The sequence below is a fragment of the Battus philenor genome, unplaced genomic scaffold, assembly GCF_028537555.1.
Source record: "Battus philenor isolate CCGP_79_NKW_IND1 unplaced genomic scaffold, ilBatPhil1.0.hap1 SCAF_1, whole genome shotgun sequence".
Lineage (NCBI taxonomy): Eukaryota > Metazoa > Arthropoda > Insecta > Lepidoptera > Papilionidae > Battus > Battus philenor.
In genome coordinates this window covers 18,150,799-18,176,822 of record NW_027181661.1, presented here as the reverse complement: position 1 = coordinate 18,176,822, position 26,024 = coordinate 18,150,799, and the positions used below count along the sequence as shown (strand labels likewise).

General features: G+C 32.5%; 1 protein-coding gene across 1 annotated transcript in view; it reads left to right on the top strand.

The window, feature by feature from the left end:
* Positions 1-8,479: 8,479 nt before the first annotated feature.
* The window catches only part of LOC137922050 (multidrug resistance protein homolog 49-like), a 52,742-nt gene continuing 35,197 nt past the window's right edge, over positions 8,480-26,024 (top strand). Inside the window, exons 1-3 of the mRNA XM_068764902.1 lie at positions 8,480-8,603; positions 19,029-19,071; positions 24,410-24,606. Of these exons, the coding sequence (XP_068621003.1) occupies positions 8,581-8,603; positions 19,029-19,071; positions 24,410-24,606 (263 nt within the window). The 5' untranslated portion in view covers positions 8,480-8,580. The remainder of the gene's footprint in view (positions 8,604-19,028; positions 19,072-24,409; positions 24,607-26,024) is intronic.

The following is a 26,024-nucleotide window of genomic DNA, read 5'->3' as shown; positions in this document are numbered from 1 at the left end:
TCATTTCCGTAAAAATACATACAGCGTCTTATAAGATAAATCAGTTAGCAAATAACGATCTAAATAGAATTTGATAAGAAAAAGAAATGTTTAGAGAACAATTTTTGCTTTCAAAACTAGAGTTTCGCAACTATGGTACAATTAATAGATAATCCATGTCTTTTGAAAGTTGAAATAAATCTCTTATATCATTATTTAAATAATAAAAAAATAATCCCTATTTTACTTTTGTCGCGACGAAACTTGAACGACATTACCAATTTAAATCTAATTTACACAAATCGGCATTTACATGCACTTTTAAATCGATACAACTGTCAACTAAACAGTTGCACTTTTAAAATGTTTCATTATTTTTTAATGACTCAACAACCGTAGTTCCACATATTTCGGTCAACTAAAAACTCTTTGATGCTGTAATAATAAATTTATTTTTTATTTAAAACTAAGAAACGAAAGGTCTAAGATATCTTATGAAAATTTATTATATACACGAACACTCAGTCAATAAGTCAACTTTTTGAAAGTAACATAGCAGTTGTTTGTTAATACAGTAGAAGGAATAAATATCTTATAAGGACTTAATATTTTTCTACTTCTTATAATATTAATATACTTATAGTATTAAACCTTTTTTATTATAAGTATATATGTTATATACGTATGTGTGTATGTTTAAGTATGTCTATGGATGTTTATGTATATTTATGTTCATTTGTTTGTGAATATGTTTTTTTTTTGTACACGTGAACTACCTATAAGTACTATTATCTTTTCCTTACTATGGTTGTCTGTAAGAGATTGCTTTGAGTGATAAGACCGCCCATTGTACTTTTCTGTATATTATTGTATCTGTATATTATGTATCTTATCGTGTACAATAAAGAATGTGTTCCACAGAGTTCTCATAGACATTTAGTAGACTGACGACACGTAGGGTTTACTCCGGCAAGAAACACACACGACGATGAAGTAAACAAACAAATTTATTGACTCTACTTTGATTTACTCGGACCTGCGCTGGTGGCAGAGGTCACTAGATGCTGAAGGCAGGATGGGGTTCCGCATATGCACATTCGTTACAATGCCAACCCTCCGTAACATATACGTATCTGAATCCTGAACAATCCGCACGGGAAAAGCTTTTGAAATGCCGGCGAAGGATGCTACGCATACCGGTGTGTGCCTGGTGAATCAGCAGATCATCGATCAACTCCATGTAACCAGACTCTGAAAACGGATTCTAGGCTACTTTAGCCATATAGTTCGAAGACATCCAGAGTATCTCGATAAGCTGGTAGTCATAAAAAGTAGGGGGGAAAGACCGAAGTGATGATCAACAAAACGATGCGCAGACGCTATATGGATTGTGATTTCATAGTAACGGAAGCACTCGGAAAGTAAGATCATAGTGTACAGAGACAACACTTCGAATCCTCTACCAAGGTTATCCAGGAAGAGTACGACCTTCATCAATAGAATAAAGCAAAGAAGAAGGAATAAGAATATATGCTTTTGAAACCTCGCGTGATCAGTTTTCGCAATTTGTTGGTTTACCGGCGTCGATCAATATATATCGATAAGTGAAATATATTAATAGATATAATAAAACATTAATACATTTTTTGATATTTAAATGTATAAAGATAAATATCCTTACTCAAGTGGCTGTCGGAGGTTCTACGTTCGAAGTTGCAGACGACTGTATATACATGGGTAAGAAAAAGAGCAATATTTAGCCACTTCCGCACATGCAGTGATGCGGCAAACAATGCGAATTACACAATTGCCACAGAATGACTCTGTGTTTGGGACTAATCGGTGTAACATAGCTCCTGAAGATGCCCCGTGGAGGGGTGAAACACCTGTAGTATTTAACGGTGGCAGTTGTGTAATTCGCATTGTTTGCCGCATGCGCATTTATCAGCGGGCTGGCGGGCGGTGCACTTTGTTGCACGACTACCACTGCATGTACAGAAGTGGCTATTGGTCCTTTTCTTACGGTAAAAGATGAAAGTCGTCTTAAGTTATCAAAAAGCTTTTAACATGTTAAACATAACCATGGACCTTTGGTTCTAACAGATAAATGATTATTGAATTGATATTTTTTTCCTTTTAAATATTGGTCCTGTTCTTACTTAGGATGGATTTCCGCAAAATAACGCCTGATTCAATTAAATATCCTTTACCGTCTTATCCTGTTGATTCTTTTATATTGTCAAAATGTCATAGATTTCTAAAAGGTAAGTTAGGAAAGTCCACTACTAGGCAGAGAGTTCCGTCATAAATTTCTACCAGCACCGATAGGAACCTGCTTTTGGCGTCTACCAAACACATTAACAAGATTTTTTTACATTGTAATTGGACATCGCTTGTACGGTATGAAGTCTCCGTTCCAGAACTTTAAACTGTGGTCTGACCAGGTTCCATTTATGGTAACACTACGATCATCATCATCTCCAACACGCCTACCAAACGTAGTGATTACGGTATATCCTATCAAATATATCTTTGTTGAAAGCCAGTGGGCGTACAGTTTGAAAAAACGACGACACATTTCAATAATAGTATGTATTGTTAGTTTTTTTAGCGAAGACTTACACTTATAAACATGAAAGAAAAATTCGAAATGAAAGATTATCATTATTATCATTATTATCATTATTATCATTATTACCATTGTTATCATTATTATCATTATTATCATTATGAGAGCCGTACGATGTCCACAGCTGAACAAAGATTACCAAAAGGTCCAGCTGAAAATGTCCTAGAGGATACAATACAATCTAAAGTTATCTAAATATCGCTTCTAAAAATAAATTTAATGCTAATTTTAACACGAACAACAATAACGTAATTAGGTTTGTGATGTAATAAATAAAGTCTTAGTTGTCGAATTAAATGCGTTCACAGTTCATTATGCAAGACAAATCTAATGGCTTGCACAAAATGAAAGGTCAACGGACTTTGTACAGAAAAATTCATGCAATCCTTAAAACTATTTATTAATTATTTTAATAATATTATGTATGTGTGTATATATATATATATATACACACATACATATTAATATACATATATATATATATATATATATATATGTATATTAATACGTGATGATTATTCTTCCAAATCAATTTCACTCTTTTAAATTAATCCTCGTGATAAAACGTAATTAATAGCCAGAAGTATAACTGCCAAATCAGGCAAATACGGTGGTTGCAGAACGATATCAGTCGAATTGCCGAAGATTTTTTTTAAAAAATGAGTATATTTTGGACAGAGTAAAATGATAATCCAAATATTTGCCAAACACGCTTGGAAAATGTTATAGACAGTTCTACCAACCTAGGAAAAAAATTTGTTACCTTCCTAGTGCCCGGGAGTAATAAATGACAATTTCAAACTTTTTGATCACAGTAATAAATCTATATACAGGGTGTTTAGTTATAAACGTGAAAAACATTTAAATGGGTTAATGTATTGTTCATTTGCTGTCAATTGGGTAAAGCACACTGTAGCCTTGCAGTGAGCGTCAATAAGCTGAAAAAAAGAAGTTGTAAATAAACGCGTGTACAAAATAATAATTATAACATATTAAACTTAATAATTGTTTACTATCTGTTCCCTCAGGCTGTATTGCCAGAAGTTATTGGAAAGTCGCATGTGTAAAAAAAAATTGTAACATATGTATGTACAATGGTACTGCAGGTTGGTGGCGAAAAAAAAATGTGAACTTCGATCAATTATATTAGTAAAAGTGAAAATGTAAGAAATATCTAATATATGAAGTTCTCGTGTCACGGTGTGCGTGATTGAACTCCTCCGAAACGGCTCGACCGATTTTCGTGAATCTTAGCGCGCATATCGGCCAGGGTGGAGAATCCCACATCTATTTTTCATCCCCCTAAATGTTAAGGGTGGTCCACCTCTAAAATTATAAAAGTAAGACAAGGACCAATATTTAGCCTATATGTATAAACGCGCCTGTTCAGCTTGGCATGCTGATCTTAAATATTTAATGGAATCAGGCGTTACCTCGCGGAAGTCCATCCTAAGTAAGTAAAGAACCAATATTTAACCTATTAGTCTATTTTTTAGACAAAATTTTTGTTTTTATTTTTTTATGATACAGCATACATAAATACATACAACCCTAAATTTTCACCCACTTATGATCAGCTCTTATTTTTTATTTGTTGATTAAAAACTTTAATTTTTTGCAAAACATCGTTTACGGAATCAGCTAGTATATATGTATAAGAGGAAAATAAAAATATAATCTGTGATATTATAAATAGTAAATAGACCTAACTGCAGTGATTTAGGATGGATGAAAGGTTATAAGAGTTGAAGAGAAAAATAAAATGAATAATAGAATGAAAGAGAGAGAAAGCTAAATATTCTGAGGAATGGAAGAATTGAATGAAAATAATAAAAGAAATTGAAAATTTTAATAAAGAAAATAAAATCCCTGTTCCCAAATAAATAGGAGTGGAACGAGAGGTCCCCGAAAACGGGGGCCTTAAATAAACAGTTACCCCAGCGGTAGAAGTTTTGGACTTACGTAGTTGGTCGATACTAATATAATTCACACTTCGAAGCAATAAGAAATTTTATAAAGTGAAGAAAATTTGGAAAATTTATGATAAAAAATCACTTTTCTCTACCCATACGAACTATACATTTGATATTAGTCAAAACAAACAAAAGATGTGTAGACGTCGCTTTAAAAAAAATAACTTGTACAACATAAAACAATAACTTACTGTACCCGGCGATAAATGTTGCACATCGACTTTTAGAAAGAGACTATCGGCTAGTTTCGGCTTCGTATAGCGTTATCTCCGTCGCACAAAATACAAGCAGTACGGTATCTATTAGGAGCTGTTAAAACTAGTATATTTTTTTGTTAAAATGAGACATTGTAGTAAAAATAAAAATAGGTATAAAGGTGTTTATTATGTACAGTTGTAATTTTCCTACTTTTTTAAAATTTATTTCACCGCAATCTAAAGCCACCGCTTATAGAAAAATTAGTGTATTTTATACAAAGAACAAAAATAATTATCAATAGAAGCAAATGGTACGTTTTAACAGCTCTTTATAGATACCGGACCGTTTGTATTTCGTGCGACAGAGATAACGCTATACGAAGCCGAAATTAGCCGATTGTCTCTTTCCAAAGGTCGATGTACATACAATGTTTATCGCCGGGTACTGTATATCTTTCGCGATTTATTAAATTGAAAACTTATCTTTGTAAAACATAGTTTCAGTTCACAGAAACGCACTGCGCGGCATAGTCCGGTCACGGATTCGATTCCCGGACTTCAATCTCATATAACTCACACTGTGCATTAATTATGCGATTGCCGTGAAGCACAAACATATGAGAAGATATAATTAAGGTATATCCCAGCGGTAGGTGACTGAAACATTGGTCTTATGTTATTCACACTTTGCGCATTAATTATATAAGATTGTCACTGCTTTATTAATAAGTTAGGATATAAATAGAATTATAAAGCTTATTTGAAACAAATGTAAAACAAAAGTATGTAAATAAACAGAAATAAAATAAATAAAATACTAATGTATAATGAGAGAGGAATGGAAGGTCACAGAGCGAAAGAGAATGAAAGAAGAAATGTGGAATGAACACGGAATGAAAGATCGGAGCGAAAATAAAAAAAAAGATTGTGAAAAATTAAGTAAATGAAAACAAAAATCCCTGTCCCACACCAGATAGGGGGTACGAGAGGCTCCCAATAGCGGGGGCCATAAAAAAAATAAGTTAGGATAGACAGAAGCGCCCTCTCCATACCATAATGCCTCGTGCGATCGACAACCCGCCTGACAAGTGTAACGATCGTTGTATATCTCCCACAGATATCTTCAGGCTTCAATGGCCTGAAACAACGACGACATATTTTAAACTGATCACTTTATTCAAGAAAATTGTAGTAAAACCTTTTTAGTTTTTTATTGACAGTGACATATATTTACCTTTTTTAAATTTTACACTCACCCTTTTCCCGTGGCTATGCTATATCCTGAGAACGTATAGAATATTTAGCTTTTTTATTTTTGCTAAGCGAGGTGGAAGGTTGTAAAAAATTATTAGTGATTTATGCAGATATTTGTAAAAATAGATACTGTACCCGGCGATAAATATTGCACATCGACCTTTGGAAAGAGACAATCGGCTAATTTCGGCTTCGTAGAGCGTTATCTCTGTCCCAAACTACCTATGTGTCGTTTTGTCAGTCGTGCGGGTATTGTAAATTATAAATACATTTAAAAAACTTTTAAGTTTTTTAAATGTATTTATAATTTACTGTTAAAACGGTTTTTTGATACCCATATTGTGGTGGTTGTAAATTTGTACCTAGTCCGCCATATTGGAACGGCGTCCATCTTGAACTTTAAATTTTGACATAATCATCGTGTTTTACTAGTGTAGCCCTTTCATTTGATACCCATATCGAGGGGGTCAAGGAAAAATACGTAATCCGCCATTTTGTATCGGCGGCCATCTTAGATTTATAAAGTTATTGATTTTATTATATTGTATTGTCATCTAAATTAAATGTGTGTACCAAATTTCAGATCAATCTGACAATTGGAAGGTGCTTAAATTTCAATTTCTAATTTTGATCCAAATAAATTCCGTACGGGTCGAACTAAATAAAACCGTTTAATAGGAGCGCGTGTTTCACACTAAATTTAGAAATTTCTACAAATATTTTCGCCTATAGATAAAAAAAAAATATTTTTTTTGTATTATAGTTTTTTTTCAATAAATAAATTGACGATTGTTTAATATGTAACCATTTTTTTTCATTTCGAATTCGATAGGCTGATGATATCTGGCAACACAGTCTCTCAGTACAACTAGTATATATATAAATATATATTTTACCATTTACATCGAGCATTAAACGTAATTAGGTCATGCAGTGTGACAAATGAATCATTCCACTGCTACTTATTTTCTGTAATAATATTTCACATAGTTTTCTTAAAGATTTCATAGTATTTAAGATATAGTTAAACAATAAAATTAACCAAAAAACTTTTTTATACAATAAATACTTAGTAACTGAAGAAAAGTATATAAACCCTTAATAGCATAGAGTTTCAATTTTGATACCAATCTTTTAAACCGAATGTTCACATTACTATTAGTTTTTTTATAGGTTGGCTGTTCGACATTTACTGTTGTATAGTATTCTTTCCAACAAAATTAAAAAAAAATCCTTTTTTCCCTTCATCTAGAACCTTAAGCAAAAAAAAATCACTTTCGTAAATCAGGCTATTAAGGGTTAAATGTAATAATTATTTGAATATTTACTAAATGAATAAAATATTATATCAAATATTTATGTTAACTATACATTTATATGTATATTTGTAAATATTTCAAATACGTATATATACTGTATATATAGTATGTATCACGCATCAAATTAAAGTGATATAAGTTAACTAGAATATGGGGCCAGATCTGGGGGAGCAGCCATATTTGTAAATATTTTAAACACGTATATATACTGTATATATAGTATGTATCATGTATCAAATAAAAGTGATACAAGTTAACTAGAATATGGGACAGAAAGGATCTCGAAGGGCAACCAAGAGCCAGAGGAGGCATGGGTAAGCAACCCATTGGGTGGACAAATGATAAAACCAGTGTCGCGGGAATTATATACGGGCAGAATAAACCCGTTTATTATAACAATCTTTGGAAAAAACCTGTGCTTTGTGTTGAGCGTCCATCGGCTAAAAATAGAGTAGAAAGATATAGGCAATAAACTAGACAAGGCACGAAAAATACACCGCCGCCTATCATCTAGAAATCTACGTGTGGGCAGTTGCAATAGTATATTTAATGTATAAATAGTTATTTATACAACTGTATCCCGGGAATCGAATCCGCGACCGAGCCGCCACAGTTATATCCCCCCATCTCTTCGGGGGAGAATTATACATTTAATAAATAAATTTTCTATTTAGTATACTGCGAAACGTGTAATTATTTTTCTTTGTTAATTTTTTATCTTTATTTTGGTAAACGTCAAATATTTGACAGCTGTGGATAAGATTTTTTTTATCTGTGGTCTGTATGGGTAGAGAAAACTTTTTTTTTTCATCATAAATTTAAACATCCTTATGCGTTCACAAAAAAAATCGATGACATTAAATTAATTATTAAATATATTTTAAAAGGGCAGTGTTAAATGTAGTTGTAAATAAAGGCTGCGTTCTAGAAAGTTCGATGTACAATAAACATGTATATTTCGACCGATGCTGATATTGCGAGAAATTTCGCAAGATTAATTTAATTATGTTCTTATGTTTGTCCAACGTTGTATTAACTAGGTGAATTATCATCAATTGTGCGCTAAACCTTCCGTCGCGTCGCGTATATATGAACTGAAAATACCGATTGCATTACAGTGTGGAAACATAAGGCGCAGCAATCGCGTCTCCTAGGAACTCCGTTGATATCTCTCGGATATATATATATATATTATATATTTTAATACACACACACAGGCACACTAGAAAATGGGAATCAAAAAAAAGAAGGAGTGAGTATTTTTAAATCATATTCTAATCGACAGCGAATTTATAAATGTCACAGATAATTAATTATGTATTTTTAAATTTTAAAAAAATTATTAAAAGTAATATAACTTTAAATAATTTTAAATGCTCTGCGATATATTTCAATGCATGCCACGTAATATAATTAACTAATGTGTTTTATGTGAAAATATTATATAATATAAATTTTAATTTACGCTTTGCTGAAATCGATTTGTTCCATGTTAACGTTATAGGTTATATTTTTAAATAGAAAAGAGATATTAAATACTTATAGATATATAATTACATATGAAATATATTATTTATTTATGAATTTCAATACATTCGTAGATGTTTAAGTTTATAATTTAAATTTGGAATCAAGAGCCTATTTCCTGAAATAGACAGCTGTATCCAATGCTTTGATATGTTATTATATTGCCTATCAATTTCACTTGACTAACTACGCAGTTATTTAATGTTACTGGAAAATGCGGAAACTTAGTCTTGGCATTCAAAGCGAAGATATTTTATAAAAATATATATATATACTACTACAAAATTAATGTTTTTTTATGAACAATCGTTAGTAAAACATTTTATTAGAACCATATTAAATATTACTACAATTTCAAATTACCGCGTTAGTTTATTTCAGTTTTAAAATACACTATTGAATATGAAATTTAATAGTAAAATGTATTTTTTTCTAATTCAGTATAAGGATTTTAAATTCTTGATAGATATATAAATGAAACTACAACATATTGCATTTGTTGATAATTTATATTTAGCTAAATGTAATTGATACGAAAACTGGTTTTACATAGGTCGTCCGAACTAAAACAAAGATATCAGACAAATATAGCAGAACACATTTTGGTATTTTTAACCACTTTTCAAAAAAAAAATCATAATTTTTTTTATTCATAACCGTCCAAGGAGATGTGTCATTTAAAACAGATTATTAATACATAATTAAGGTTATAATCAATTGTAGATTATAAATGTGTTCAGCTGATCTCGAATAAACGGAATTCTTTTATAATGCATTCTTATAAACGTACATTGAATACACAAACCCGTTTGTACTTAGTTTCTACTTTTTTTTTGAATATTATCTATAATTAAAATATACTAAAATTTTAAAATTTTTTATTTGTATTTATCCTTTCAATTTGATACATATCTACAATATAGAAGCAAAATGTAGATAATAAATTTTTATTCCATTTACAAATATGATGCAAAATAAAAAATCATAAGACGCATCTATCTTATAAAGATAAAGTATATATTCTATTTAGTTATATTTGAACAAATTGTAATATATTTAACGATAATTAAAACGCATTGAAATCATTCATATATATGTATATATGTAGCCCAGTGTTAAAAGCGACTTGCGATTGTATGTCGCGGGTTCGATTTCAGGGAAACAATGTTATATAATTCTCACTTGCGTTAATTATATAGGATTGTCACACCTCGCAAAGAAGTTTCCAGAGGATGGGCAGCAACATCCTCTGCATACCATAACACCACACTCCGATCGCCAACCTATTAAGAGTGGCGATTATGGTGAATAGATAGCCTATCCTTTGCAGGGTGTACAGACTGAACACAATGTTAGTTAACTATATTTCTAAGTACATATATGTGTAATAATATATCTGTACTATACAATACATGCATCACCATAATCACGAAGCGCCAGACACCCACTCCAAAGCAACAACTCTAAAGATAACAACAGTATTATTAATCGTACCCCTCTAAAACGGTTTAGTCGATTTTATATATATATATATATATATATATATATATATATATATATATTATCACTAATTGATATGTGTGGCCAAATGCATTTTTTTATTGCTTTTGGAACATATTTATCTTTTTTTAAATTTTATGTTTACCATCTTCACCATCTACAATTTTGTCGGTTTTAATTGACGACTATTGAAGTGGAAAGTACGTCGAGTGGTGATTAGATTATTGGCGTCTTTCGGCTTTCATGACAATGATTGGACATAATTTTCAAGTATAGTTGTTGTATAACTAATTATCGATTTGTTATCCAGGTGCATATTCTTGTCAGTTCTGACCCAAAGAACTGCTCGGAGTACGCATGAATGGGAAAGTCGATCTCCTATCTTTCTCACTTAATAGGCTTTCTCCTACTACCTACAGTTTTCAGCGATTATTATTGTTTGTAGAATAATTATCTTTTCAAAGTAAATTAGTTATCAATTTGAAATTTTATAATTTTTAGGTTAGTTTTTTATCATCATAATTGTATCAACCACCCTTTGTAAGGCTTCTCTTAGAAACCGCAAAGATGACAGATCTTACGTTCTTCGCATCTAGTGACTTGTGACTACATATGGTCAACCTTTTTTTTGTTTTAAAAATACTCTTTCTCCATCTTATTTTCGGGACAGGCATATATACAATCTCCTACCTTGCCTCTCCCATCTTTCATATTTACCATCATTCGGCATACGTTCAACATACAGCATTCACATTACATTTATGCATCGCCTCCCATTCCTCGTCACATGGTTTTGTTTTGTCTAATTACGTCACCCACCACCCTGCAACAAAACCACAAGAAAGTGTGACGGCTTTTCTTCCACCTCTTCCTCGACCGCCACGTTGTCGCCAATCAAAGATCATATAGTTTTCACATTTAGTCCTTCTTTTTCTTTTCATCCGATGGAAGTTTACTGGTTGGCATAGATCTCCTTTAAATACTGCCATGATCACCAATCTTGCGCTGACGCATCTAGTGGAAGGCCCACCGATGTCACATCTACCTGCTCTTTGTTGCCACTCGGCACCAACCATTCGGTTACTACACGAGCTACTTTACACGAGCAATTCTTCAAGATACCTCAATGATCTTGGTTCTACAGCGGATCTTCTCATTTCTGTCCTATAGCCGTCTACATTGCACTCTGGGTGAACTTGTTTTCTTATAAAGCCCGTCTTGGTTACTTTTTTTAACTACCACAATACACATTAGACTGATCAGATAGTTAGTACTTCAAACAAAAATAGGTTTCTAAATATATAAATATATTTCGTTTTTCTTTTTTAAATAAATACGATTGACCAATTCGCTTATTTTTAAATATCAATACATGCGAACATCTGCAACATTGTGCGTTCGATAATACTTAATGGAATCATCAAAAAAGGACCAATTTTTAGCCACTTCCGCACATGCAGTGGTAGTCGTGCAACAAAGTGCATCGCCCGCCAGCCCGCTGATAAATGCGTATGCGGCAAACAATGCGAATTACACAACCGCCACCGTTAAACCACTCAACACGTGTTTAACCCCTCCACGGGGCATCTTCAGAAGTTATGTTACACCGATTAGTGCCAAACACAGACTCTGTGTTTGTTGCACGACTACCACTGCCACCATATGCGGAAGTGGCTAAATATTGGTCCTTTTCTTACTTCGATAATATTACCAACTTCTGTTACTAATCAACTGAAAATCACTGGTTTATTACAACAGTTATTATATCCCAAAGAATATATATATCAAGTAGATACTTGTCTTATTTCATCATGAAGTCAGCTGGAAATATCTTATACAATAGGACAGATCTTAATGGCATATATCCAACTTTTTCCAGCGACATTATCCAGGCCATCCTTCTACTTTAGAGGAACCTTCATGTTGGTTACCAGAGATTTTAAAATACATATTTCTACACGTTTTTACTACTGTACTGATATTGTCAATGTCGCAAGTAGTAAAAGATACAGGCAGCCAAAAATACCTGTGTTCTCGCGATCTTTGGTTGATTCCTTGCAGTGGCAGACTCCTACCATATAATGGTATATAAAAATTATTCAAAGTGATAGATATTGTTTACTTGACAGTTACACGTGTTCCGTGATCCGTTAAACATTCCCGATTCACTGATAAGTATAAACTTAATGTTTAAGTTATGAAATTCTACATTGCTCTCATAACACACGATCCAGAGATATGTGACAGGGGAATGATAACATTAATGAAACTTTATAAAACATACGTCTTCTTACGTAAAAATGTAGTTCAACAAAAAGTGATCATTTACACATCATTTTCATATTACAATAAGAATTTTTAAATGCATAGCAAAATAACGGCTAATAAACTTTTTTTATACATTTTATATACCTTTTTTTATATATTTTATATACCTGAATTCCTAAGGCTTGGAGATTTCACGTCCACGGAGTAAGCCAAAAGAAATTTCAGCATGGACTGTCTAAAAACTCGAGTATTATATTGTTACTAAATATCACCCATCAGTTTCGCGTGATCCGTGCCATATTTGTTGATATAATTTCTCGAAATCTATTCTTGGTCACTTACATTTTCAAAGACAAATATATTTTCGCCGAGATTCATGACAAACGTGCTTCAATCACGCCTTGTGGACAAAATTTATATAATCCTTTCTTAGCTGACATATACTGAATAAAAGAAATATATCTACTAAGTTTCAAGTCTCTATAATTTACAGTTTCAGAGAAAACATGATGAGTCAGTACTTATATATATATATATATATATATATATATATATATATATATTAATATATAGTAAGAGAGAGCAATATAGAGAGAGAGAGAGAAAGAATTTAGATTGAACAGTAACTACTAAATTGATAAGTTATTATTTTTTGTATGTCTAATGTTATCGTGTACATATATAGCTAATATATAAAATTCTCGTGTCACGGTGTTCGAACTTGAACTCCTCCGAAACGGCTTGACCGATTTTTACCAAATTTTACATGCGTATTCAGTATGTCTGAGAATCGGCTACTATCCATTTTCCATACCCCTAAGTGATAAGGGTGGTCCACCCCTAAATTTTATTTTTAATTTTTTAGACAATTTTTTTGGTTTTATTTTATTATGATACAGCATACAAAAATACATACAAACCTAAATTTTCACCCTTCTACAATCAACCATTATCTTACATTTGTTAATTAAAAACTTTAATTTTTTTTGCAAAACAACGTTTGCGGGATCAGCTAGTATCTTTATAATAATACTGTTACATATCGTATTTTGATACGGTGTAATATCTCGTTTAATGTTGAATGATTACAGTTTGTAATAGAGAGAAATACAACAAAGTAGCAAGGGTTAGGTAGATCATTATAAAATCTGAAATACATATGTATTATATTAAAAATAAAAATATATATATAAGAATGTATTTAGATAGACAAATAGTAGGTATATACCCAAAGATAAGAATTTAATTGTTTGCGGGATCAGCTAGTATACATATAAATTTATATCCAATATAATGTTGTCGTTTATAAACAGTGGCGTGTTCACGTAAGTCATATTAATAATTTTCAAGAGCGACTCAATGGTTTCTGTGTTTATACGACCGATGCTTCATTATTAACCTCAACCAATCGTATCAATTGAGCGGTTTCATAGCAGCAAGGTGACCAAGAGCCAAGTGGTTCATAAATGCGCAAATATGTTACGTATTAATCTACCATCATTTGAAACGAATTGCTGGTGTAAAATTTTTTACAAATGTATATTTATACATATACATAATTGTCATAATTTCCTTATATTTCAAAGATCTAAAGGGAATACGCAAAAAAGACAGAAGACAAGAACTCGAACTCATGGAATACACCAGGAGAAGCCTGCACCGAATCAAAGCCGCCTGAAATTTACGAAGATCTTTATATTACCCAGTGGTCCCACGCTCTGGAACTCCCAAGAACATTCCATCCCATCAGCAGATCTGAAAGTTAATCTACTTCCTTCTTCTTCATATCCCTTTGTTCTTATGCACCACCTTCAAGATCTCTACTAAAAATCATTCGTCTCCGATCTAAAAATCTGAACTTCAAAAACCACTATTTTTTCTATTGTAGCATTCTTATAACGAATGTTTGAAATACACTATCTATATATATGAAGTGGCAGTAATCTGGGCACCTGGTTTGTTAGAAGCCGTTGGGATCGAAAGATAATAAAGTGCCGACCACGAGCTGGTCGACGCAGCGTGGGCAAGCTCCCCACTAAGTGGACCTATATGGTCATGTTTCTTCACGACCTTTTGCCAAGAACTGGCCTAATTTCGTACCGTAACAACAATATTCACCAGATTTACGTGGAACTCCTGACTATTTAGCAAACTCGAGAGGCCTATTCGGGATGCCGATAGCACAATTGAGATGATAAAAACCGAATCTAAGATCTAAACGGTTATACCTAAAAAGGATTATATGACAAAATTGTGTTTTATCTCACGGAGATTAATATGAAAGGGAATAAATTGATTTGAGAGAAAAAAATTAAGAATTTACATTTGTTAAGAAATTCACCTTACTTTTTGATCACAGTATTATATCTAACAGACATTAGCATCCGCGCCTTTGTTACAATTTCTTCTTTCACTAATGCCTAAGTTATCCAAGTCCCGTTTTAAACTATTAAGTAACTTGAATCTCAAACTATTAGTAAAGGGAACTATACTAAAATTGTTATTTTTTGGTGATCTTTTTTTTTAAACGTGTCCTATTATTACTTCGTATAGAACAATAATATAAAGATCAAAAATGTTCCAAGTTCTATTTTTCCGGACTATAATGCCCAAATGGCATATGCAGATTCCGCGTCTTTGAGGTGCAGGACACGGAATGCGTGTCTTAAGATATTTTTTTAAAGTACCTAAGTTCTAGGGCTCCCGCGGGAGCATCGATTCCCTACTATACCGAGTTAGAAGGTCGCTGAGCTTTTAGATCGCTTCAGTGAAAAAGGCAAAAGCCACAAGAGCACACGAGAGTGCCCAACGATCACTGTAGAAGTGAAGGCAGTTGGAATAATCTGGAGCGAAGTAAAGCGCGAGGCTCAATACTGTTCGGGATGGCGACGTACTGTGGACGCCCTCTGCCCCATCATGGGGACACAGGAATAAACGAGATGAAGCTTTTTTATCAACCTTTTAGTAATCTATCTCCCCATTATATGGATTTCATTTACCACAGTTTTACAACTTTGGTTTTCTTAGCAACATACATTTTTACAATTTTCTCAATTAAAGGACCAATATATAGCTACTTCCGCCAATCCAGTAGTAGTCGTGCAATATAGTGCACCGCCCGCCAGCCCACTAATAAATGCGCGTGCGACAAACAATGCGAAACACAACTACAACCGTTAAATCACTCAATACGTGTTTCACCCTTCCACGGGGCATCTTCAGGAGTAATGTTACACCGATTATTGCCAAACAGAGTGTAAGGAGGTGACAGAAGTAATGTTACAGCTATATATTGGTTCTTTTCTTACTTAGGATGGACTTGCGCAAAATAACGCCTGAATCCATTACAAATTTTCTCGATGTCTCCGGAAATTTTATTACCTCATGTAACCTAAGGTCTAGTTTTATACGGTGGATTCGTTCTACAGAGAAGTACATTTAAAAATTTCACATTAAAAGTTTACCTAGCTTAAAAAGTTTATGTGCTCTTTATTTACACTTTATTGTACACTATGACTCTATAAATAGAAATAAAAAAATGAAACGTAACAAAATAAAATAGTCAATAAGTAAACAGACAATTTTGAATGGAGATAAGGGACATGAAAGAGGAGGCATTTATCAGTTACATTACTATATTAATTTATTTAATTAAAACTATATTTCAGAAGTGTTTCCAATCAGAAGCGACTACCGTATTAGATATTTGCGGTAAAGGTGACGGAATTTCGCTTCTTTCTCGTCCCATGTAGCTCTTTTTTTTCTGACAGCGTAATTATTCATGAAAATTTGCGATCATGATTCTACAGAATTTTTATGTTGCTCACGACATCCGGACATGTATAGTTTATCGTCTTGTTCAGAATTTTGTATAGAATACCGCAATGTTAGATGAATACCTTCAAAATCGCATAAAAATAACGCACATTTTTTATGTCCACCATTATTAGACCTTTGTTTCATCCCTATCTTTGGATTAACTGGGTTTTTTACAATTCAATATTTTTAATTTTTATTCATGTTTTTTTACACTCCTTTTTCTGTCACAATCTCCATCATATTATCTGTATTTTTCTCTGTGTGTAATTTAATTTTTTTCTTTGATTATATACCTCCGATTTGTATATCGACGTTACTCTGTTATGCCTTGAATTAAAAAAAAATTTAAAAGCCTTCCCGGGGATTTACCTAATAATTTACCGCCTTTTAAGGCGATTGGGATCTCTTTGGAGTTTATATATTTGGAGTATATATATATATATATATATATATATATATATATATATATATACATTAAAATAAGCCGACATAAAACGAGAAAATCTAATGTATAATATGTCCCATAAATCAACGTCAACTCGAAATTGAGTCTCATCCGGGAATACATTTCTCTATTTTTATTCACATTTTCTCACATTCCCCTGGCTTATTATTCTTCTTCTATCACCTTTTTTGCTTCTTCTACTCTTTTAAAACATCACAGTAGGTTTCCTTTTATATGACAGAACAATTAAATTCTTATCTTTGGGTATATACCTCCTTTTTGTCTATCTAAATACATTCTTATTTTTTATTTATTTATAATATAATACATATGTATTTCATATTTTATAATGATCCACCTGAACTTTGCTACTTTTTTGTATTTCTCTCTATTACAAACTGTAATCATTCCGCATTATAAGAGAGATATTACACAGTATCAAAATACGATATGTAACAGTAATATTATAAAGATACTAGCTGATCCCGCAAACGTTGTTTTGCAAAAAAAATATTTTTAATTTTCAATTTAAAAATAAGGGTTGATCGTAGAGGGGTAAAAATTTAGGGTTGTATGTATTTTTGTATGTTGTATCATAAAAAAATAAAAACAAAAAATTTCGTTTAAAATATAAAAAAATTTTTTAAGTGTGATCAACCTTTATCACTTAGGGGTATAGAAAATAGATAGTAGCCGATTCTCAGACATACTGAATACGCATGTAAAATTTGGTAAAAATCGGTCAAGCCGTTTCGGAGGAGTTCAAGTTCGAACACCGTGACACGAGAATTTTATATATTAGATATAAATAAATCGAGAAAGCAATGACAGTTCAGCGGTAGAGGACTAGCTTGCTATCGTCGCGAGTTCAAATCCCGGGATACAATCACATGTTATATATACTTTGTGCATTGATGATGAGGTTTATCACTACTTGCAAACAAGTTTTCAGATGATGGACAACATCGTACTGCGTTCCGCATATCGTGGCGATTTTGATATACATCTACAGCAGAGTTCCCCAAACTTTTTTGTGTCGTAGACCCCTTGCCATGTTTTTCCGTGTTGGATAGACCCCGTACTTACCTGATATTGATTTCCTGTAAATTTATTTGTTTGTCCCACATTCGTATTTATAGAGTGACGAATTGAACAAGTCAGTGCAAGGTAGCGAAGCTCTGAGACTGCGACTCTCAGGCTTTTGCAAGTTCAAAATGTAATACAACCACAAAGCGAATACCAACAACCTACGACATACACAATTTTATAAACATATATAATAAATTTTTTACTTCATAGGTACTCTTATAAATATGTAAATGTTTTGATATTATAAGATAGTATGATGTAAGTAAATAGGTACTATCAGTCTATGTGTTGAGATCCACTATCGTGGACCCCCATTTTCATTTCATGGACCTCCAAATTTTTTTTCGCTGATGTAGGCCCCTTGCAGGTTGTCATAGACCCCTAGAGGTCGATATAGACCACTTTTGAAATCACTGATCTACATATATCTTTATTAGTCTTTTGCCTTGCAGTGGATTTATATTGGATTAAACTAAAACTTACAAAGTTAACAATTATGTTTTGTTTTATTCAGAATGACTTTTTATTTATATTGTCGTCAAATATGTGAAAGTTATTTATAAGTGTTTAATACTGTACAGTACCCGGCGATAAATATTGCACACCGATGTTTGGAAAGAGACAATCGGATAATTTCGACTTCGTAGAGCACCGTAGAGAGCCGATTGTCTCTTTCCAAAGGTCGATGTGCAATATTTATCGCCGGGTATTGTAGTTCTTATGTAAAGTGAAAAATATTGCGTTAGCCATTTTCATAATGTTTCTTTGTTTGGTATTCTCTCCATAGGAACATTATGCTATTTTCGTGTTTTAATTTGAGTTATATTTTGCTAATTCAATTGTTTATATACTACACTTTGTATTAACTACATTTTTTTTAATAAAAAGGTTTCTTAAACAAGTGTTTTATTTAATTTAGAACACTAACAATCTTCAATCACATAACTAGAGCGGTCAACGTCTTGTGTGTATGTCATTAGACAAATGCAAAATTTACCACAAATATATATCTATATATTATCTTTTCAGAAAAACCCCGGAGCCAGAATACTCGGTGTCATATTTTCAAATTGTAAGTGAAAACTAAATATATTATTTTCTATATTGTTACACATATACATATATATACGCCACGAGAATCTTTTATACGTAACAGCCATTGAGCGATGTGCTCCGTACACTGTCCCAAAACATGCATTCTGGATTCATTAATTTTCAAAACAAACATAGAATGTTTTTAATATAGCACTACATAAACTAATTTATTTATTTTAGTCATCACATTCAACTTATATCTTAACATAAAATGTAAATATATTAAACAAAATCAATACAATTTCACATTAAACTAAATTGCTTTAATAATTTACATTTAATATTACTATTAAAAATTAATCGACATTTATCAATAAGAAAATATTTGTATATCACTGTATAGTTTCTTTTATTTATTTTAGTATATACTATTTATTTTGGTATAGTCTAGACTAGGTGAAACGACGACGTGATTAAGTCTTAGAAAGTCTCTAAAAGCGGGCAGCTCAGAACTGGTCATGCGATCTTTGGGGGGGGGGGCTATATCTTGAAAGAAATGTTTCTTTCAATCAGTACTTTTAGAGATTTTTAGGGCAGGTCTGTCTTCAAAGAAATGTTCATTTCAATCAGTCCTTTTAGAGTATTTTAGGGCAGGTCTGTCTTGGGTGAAACGTTCCTTTCAATCTGTCCTTTTAGAGATTTTTGAGGCAGGCCTGTCTTGGATGAAATGTTACTTTCAATCAGTCCTTTTAGAGATTTTTGAAGCAGGTCTGTGTTTAAAGAAATGTTCATTTCAATCAGTCCTTTTAGAGATTTTTGGAGCAGGCCTGTCTTCAAAGAAATGTTCCTTTCGATCAGTCCTTTTAGAGATTTTTAGGGCAGGTTTGTCTTGGATGAAATATTCCTTTCAATCAGTTCTTTTAGAGATTTTTGGGGCAGGTCTGTCTTGGATGAAATGTTCCTTTCAATCAGTCCTTTTAGAGATTTTTTGGGCAGGTCTGTCTTGAAATAAATGTTCCTTTCAATCAGTCCTTTTAGAGATTTTTTGGGCAGGTCTGTCTTGAAATAAATGTTCCTTTCAATCAGTCCTTTTAGAGATTTTTTGGGCAGGTCTGTCTTGAAATAAATGTTCCTTTCAATCAGTCCTTTTAGAGATTTTTTGGGCAGGTCTGTCTTGAAATAAATGTTCCTTTCAATCAGTCCTTTTAGAGATTTTTTGGGCAGGTCTGTCTTGAAATAAATGTTCCTTTCAATCAGTCCTTTTAGAGATTTTTTGGGCAGGTCTGTCTTGAAATAAATGTTCCTTTCAATCAGTGCTTTTAGAGATTTTTAGGGCAGGCCTGTCTTGAAAGAAATATTCCTTTCAATCAGTACTTTTAGAGATTTTTGGGGCAGGCCTGTCTTGGATGAAATGTTCCTTTCAATCAGTCCTTTTAGAGATTTTTGAAGCAGGTCTGTGTTTAAAGAAATGTTCCTTTCAATCAGTTCTTTTAGAGATTTTTAGGGCAGGTCTGTCTTGAAAGAAATGTTCATTTCAATCAGTCCTTTTAGAAATTTATGGGGCAGGTCTGTCTTTAAAGAAATGTTCCTTTCAATCAGTCCTTTTAGAGATTTTCGGGGCAGATCTATCTTGGATGAAATGTTCCTTTCAATCAGTACTTTTAGAGATTTTTGAGGGGGGCATATGTACAACAGTAAACGATGATGTGTGAACATTTCTAGATTTTCTAATTATAAGTATGCTATCCTCAGTTCAGTGACCGTAAATATATATCCACGAAACATAACCACACGTCGATATTTTGATAAATGTAATTTATTATTAATAGCTATATATATTAGTTGGCAGTGCTGTTACGTCATACACAGTATAAGACTTTGACGAACTACTGATCCTGTCTCTGGGTTAATTATTTTGACAATTTTAGTTTATTTTGTAACGATTTACTATTATATATTAATCAAGTTATTTCGTTTTGTTTTTATATAACACAATATTATATCTGTATGATAAAAATACTACTAAAAACTGTGTATACTAACTTTAACTATTTTTTAGTCATTTAACTAGGTGATAATAAATTAAATTCAGTTTATAGTTGCCTGTTACATGTTTTATTACGAGTAAAGCAAGCGATGTCATATTTTAATCTCGTATCGTAATTATTTGTAAATAAACTAAAAATTTACGTAAGTTTTGTATGTCGACTCTTTTGTATGTTCGAATTTCGAATATCCGTCAAGTGGTTGCAGGCTTTATGTTAGGCTTCGTATGACGGAGGAAGCACAGCTTCTTCTCTGTCTCTATCTTGACATAGTACTTAGCCGCTGTTAGTTCCGTAGGAACGCCCCTCCAAATGTATCGAATACGACAACCGAGAGGATTTTAGTGGGTAAAAATTCCACATAACCCTGTTCCCCAGAAGACAGAGCATTTCACCTCCGTCAGCTTACCTAGTATATATTATTAACTGCCCTGTTACTGAGGCCTTTCGTACAACAACCTATCTTGTTTTGTTAAAGCAACTTTTATTTGTTTAATAATTACATTTACATTTCTTTTTATTGTCATTCTCTTTATTCGGTCTTGGCATAATCGTTCATTCATTCTTCTAGCATACATCGCCTATTGTTACAATCTCATTCATTCTTAATTTCCTTCTTCGCAATGCTTCTTGTGTTCTCCTAATTAACACAGTATAGGATTATTTATCATAATATTTATTATTCTATTAATGATTTCATTATCGCATACTTATTGACCCCGAAATGACGACGGGAATAAGAGAATAAGTTTTTATATATATATATATATATATATATATATATATATCTGAGTTTGTTGACCCTCCTTTTGATGACGTCATAAGCAACACGCACGTTCAAATCTCTTAGCGACAACCGAATTAATTTTAAAACACACTGCCATCATGTGCTCACCGGCGTCTTCATCTAAAACATCTTCGGTTCACAACTTTCTTCGACAATCGATTTATTACAATACTACAGGCGAAGCATTATGATATTTTTTAAATTTATAATCACGGATTTCGAGTCGGGAGGCCTTAGTACAAAGCTGTAAGAGTCGATTGTGGAATGATTTACCGCTAAATATAAGACGTTCTAACTCACTACCTATTTCCAAGAAAAAGGTTAAAAACCATTTACTGGACCTGTAGTTGTCTATCTCTTGATTCATTTCTTTTTCTTTTTGCTTCTTTCTGAGGCGGGTGCGATCGAACCAGTGCTAATCGGGGTCAGTTGTATTTTTATTTATAATCTGTATCAAACCTTTTTTATTATAATTATATATGTTATATACGTATGTATGTCTGTGTATGTTTATGTATATTTATGTTCATTTGTTTGTGAATATGTATTTTTTTGTACACGTGAACAACCCTTTATAAGTACTTTTATCTTTTCCTTACTATCGTTTAAGAGATTGCCTTGTGTGATAAGACCGCCCATTGTACTTTTCTGTATATTATGTATCTTATTTTTCTTATTCTTAATAAATAAATAAGAGTCAAAAAGGCTAACATCATCCACCACCAATCGCACATAGCCTGATAGATTGAAATTGAATGATGCCATGCGGAATATAATGTGATTCTTATCTATATTAGCCTTTTCTGCCCATTTTTCATATAACATACATTATCATTGTAAAGTGTATTATAAAATGCAAATGTTATTCAAATTACAACTCTAATATAAAAGTACAAAAGGTTAATTTTTAAATAAAGTAACTTGGTAGTTATTTTATATTTTTTAAGAATAGTGTACTGATATTAATACGTGAAATTAAATACTGTTGCTGCTTATCTACGAAGATAATTATTGTAAAGTGCTCTCTGTATTTATAAAGCCTTCAGAGCCTGTGGTAGATTGATGATTCGTAAGTGCCTGTATGAAACCTTCATCCACAACAGCCATTCTGGACTTAACTAAAAAAAATTGAATGTTTTTAATTTAACAATATATAAACTAATTTATTTATTTTTGTCTTAAGTAAGAAAAGGACCAATATTTAGCCACTTCCGCAAATGCTAATGCAGAAACATGCGCGAAAGGTGCTAAATATTCGTCCTTTTCTTACTTAGGTTGGACTTCCGCAAGGTAACGCCTGATTCCATTAAATATTTTGGTCCTAACAATCACTTACATCCTCAAATATAAATTAAATATAATTAATACAATTTCTACTACAATTAATAAATAAATAGATAAATATATCAATAAGAAAATATTTGTATATCACTATGTAGTTTCTGTTATATACTTTTTAATTTAAACACTTCGTGTATATAGTATGACGGGTATAGCAGACTTACACAATCATAAAGCCTTCAGCTATATTCATTATCTAATACCATAAACATTGCGCGCAGTACATTACAACTTCAGGCGAAATAACCAATTAATTCACGACCATCTTGTAAAACTCGGCATGTGACAACAAAGTTGGATTAATTATACAAGCGATTATAAATTTAACTACAAACACAATAAGGTTGATAATACTATGAACAACATAACGTTTATATCTGGAATGATTGCAGCATGATCGCATATATCACTAGCTATAAATATGCATATATAAAGACTTGTTTGTTCGTATAAATATTTTAATGTGAATTTATCATGTTCGTAATGATTTTTAGCACCGTTTTTTTTTCTTACATTTTTATTACACTTGCAGTGGATGCAATAAAAATTACATACAGTATATTAGAACTAAAACCAATCAATGATGCACCGAATATATAATGAATATATGTTATACCTTGTTATATATATATATATATATATATATATATAAATATATGCGGAAGTCCATCCTAAGTAAGAAAAGGACTAATATTTATGGAGTGAATTATCATGGAGTGGTAGTCGTGCAACAAAGTGCACCGCCCGCCAGCCCGCATGTGCAGAAGTGGCTAAATATTAATCCTTTTCTTACTTAGATAAAATGTCCAACTTCGAAAGATGACTCGCCGAATTCAACTCATATGAGTAGCATGTTTGTGACGTCCGTTGTGATCTAAAGTTTCTCAAGTGCCGACCACGAGTGGGTAGTCGCGACGTGGGTAAACCGCTCCCACCTATGGGGGTTCCATACAAATAGAAGTTTACAGGTTTCATTCAGAACCTACTTGACGACATATGTCTCCAATAAAGATTTCCAATGACATTGGATGAAAGCGACAACCATAAGTTCGTCTACCTTTTGCGTTTTCCGGTCTGTGTTTGATTCCATTTCTTACAACACCTATCCAGTGTAACTTCCACTTGCCAACAGTCATGACAATTTAAATTTAACCTTGTATAATATGGAAATATATCAAGTTGTTCTTATATTTCTCAAACAGTTCCGTTATGCGACCTGTACGGAAATTTGTGCAACCATATTCGGGATCCTGCTGGGTTTGCTCAGCGGTGGTGGTGTCTGCTACAACCTGGTGCAGTTCGGTGAACTCAGTACATCATTCGTTGAAAGGACCGCCAACCAGGACCAACTATCAAGTTATCTACCACTGACAACATTCTTTGGTGGGGGCAGAAGACTGTAAGTATATTGAGTTATATTCTTTATTCTCGTTAACACATTCACTGCGGGCCCAATTTTGAAGAACTTTCAGCTGGTGCGGCTGAGGTCGAATCAGCCTCAAGCTGAACTTCCTAGTAGTGCGGTTGAGGCCTTTTCTGCCTCATGTTTCAATCATTTTTTTTACAATATTAAGTCAATGCTTCGCAGACATAAAGAAAGCTATATTTGTCTTTGTCATACCTCATACGGTTGAGTGTAAACAGCCGCCGCACTAGAGAGAAAACACGAGTTTTACGCGCCGCACCAGTGCAAAGTCTACCATGAGGCTGAATCGACCTCAAGCCGCAGTGAACGTGTTAAATGGACAGGAATATTGTTTGAACATCGCTGCGAGATCGTATCAGAACTGATAAGAAGAACCAAGGTTAAGGAGCTCAAAGGATTGCATGTCTGAAGAGTTAAGTAGTGAACCCAGGCTGCGTTTACCTCGAGCAGGTAAGTAAAGCCTGGGTTCGATCCCCCTCTAAGAGGACCAGGAAGTAGCTGGAAGCGAGCAAAGCAAAAACCTTAAAGTGGACATATGTCGATTAACATTATATTGAACTAGCTTTTTAATAATAATATAGCTTCTAAATGAATTTTTCAACTACTATGGACAAATGTGTATTTGGTCACAAAAATCTTAACAGACCTTTTCTTCCGTGCAATAAATAACACATGTTTCTATTTATATATATACACCAGATATAATTAATGATTCTGCTATGTATTCTTTGTGTATGACACAACATTGTATATGTTGTATATGTATCATACGTATAAACATATTCTTTGTTTATGGCCAAATCTTTTAACATACAGGCCGTTCGATTGTGGAATGATTTATCGCTGAATATAAGACATGCTGTCACTACCTATTTTTAACCCTTAAATACATGGCTTATATGTATACTTAAAAAAAATATTTACCTTATTTATTTATTTATTTACTTTATTGGAGATAAACAGTAACAAAAAGTAGTAAGAAAGTACAAACTAGAAGCATAGACATATAAAATTAGTTACAATTGCTACCTTATAACTATTTCACTGAAAACATTTAATGATTTATGGTCAAACAATAACAGAACAAGTAAAAACATTAATAAACAGGGGTCAAAGACTAAGGTTTATAAACTAATATTATGTTTGTTTATATATCTATATCATATATTTATATTATGGTTTAAATTATATTGTGTGTACCCAATAATTTCGAACGAAATTGTCTTTTAAAAGATACAAGAGAGCACGAGAATATATCAATATCACTAATATATGAATTATTATTGCAGATAAGTACACTAAAATGCAGGGAAAAATAGACCAAAAAAATACAATATTTATTATACTTATTTTTTAAAAACCTTAAGTTGTAGATATACAACACTGTGCAT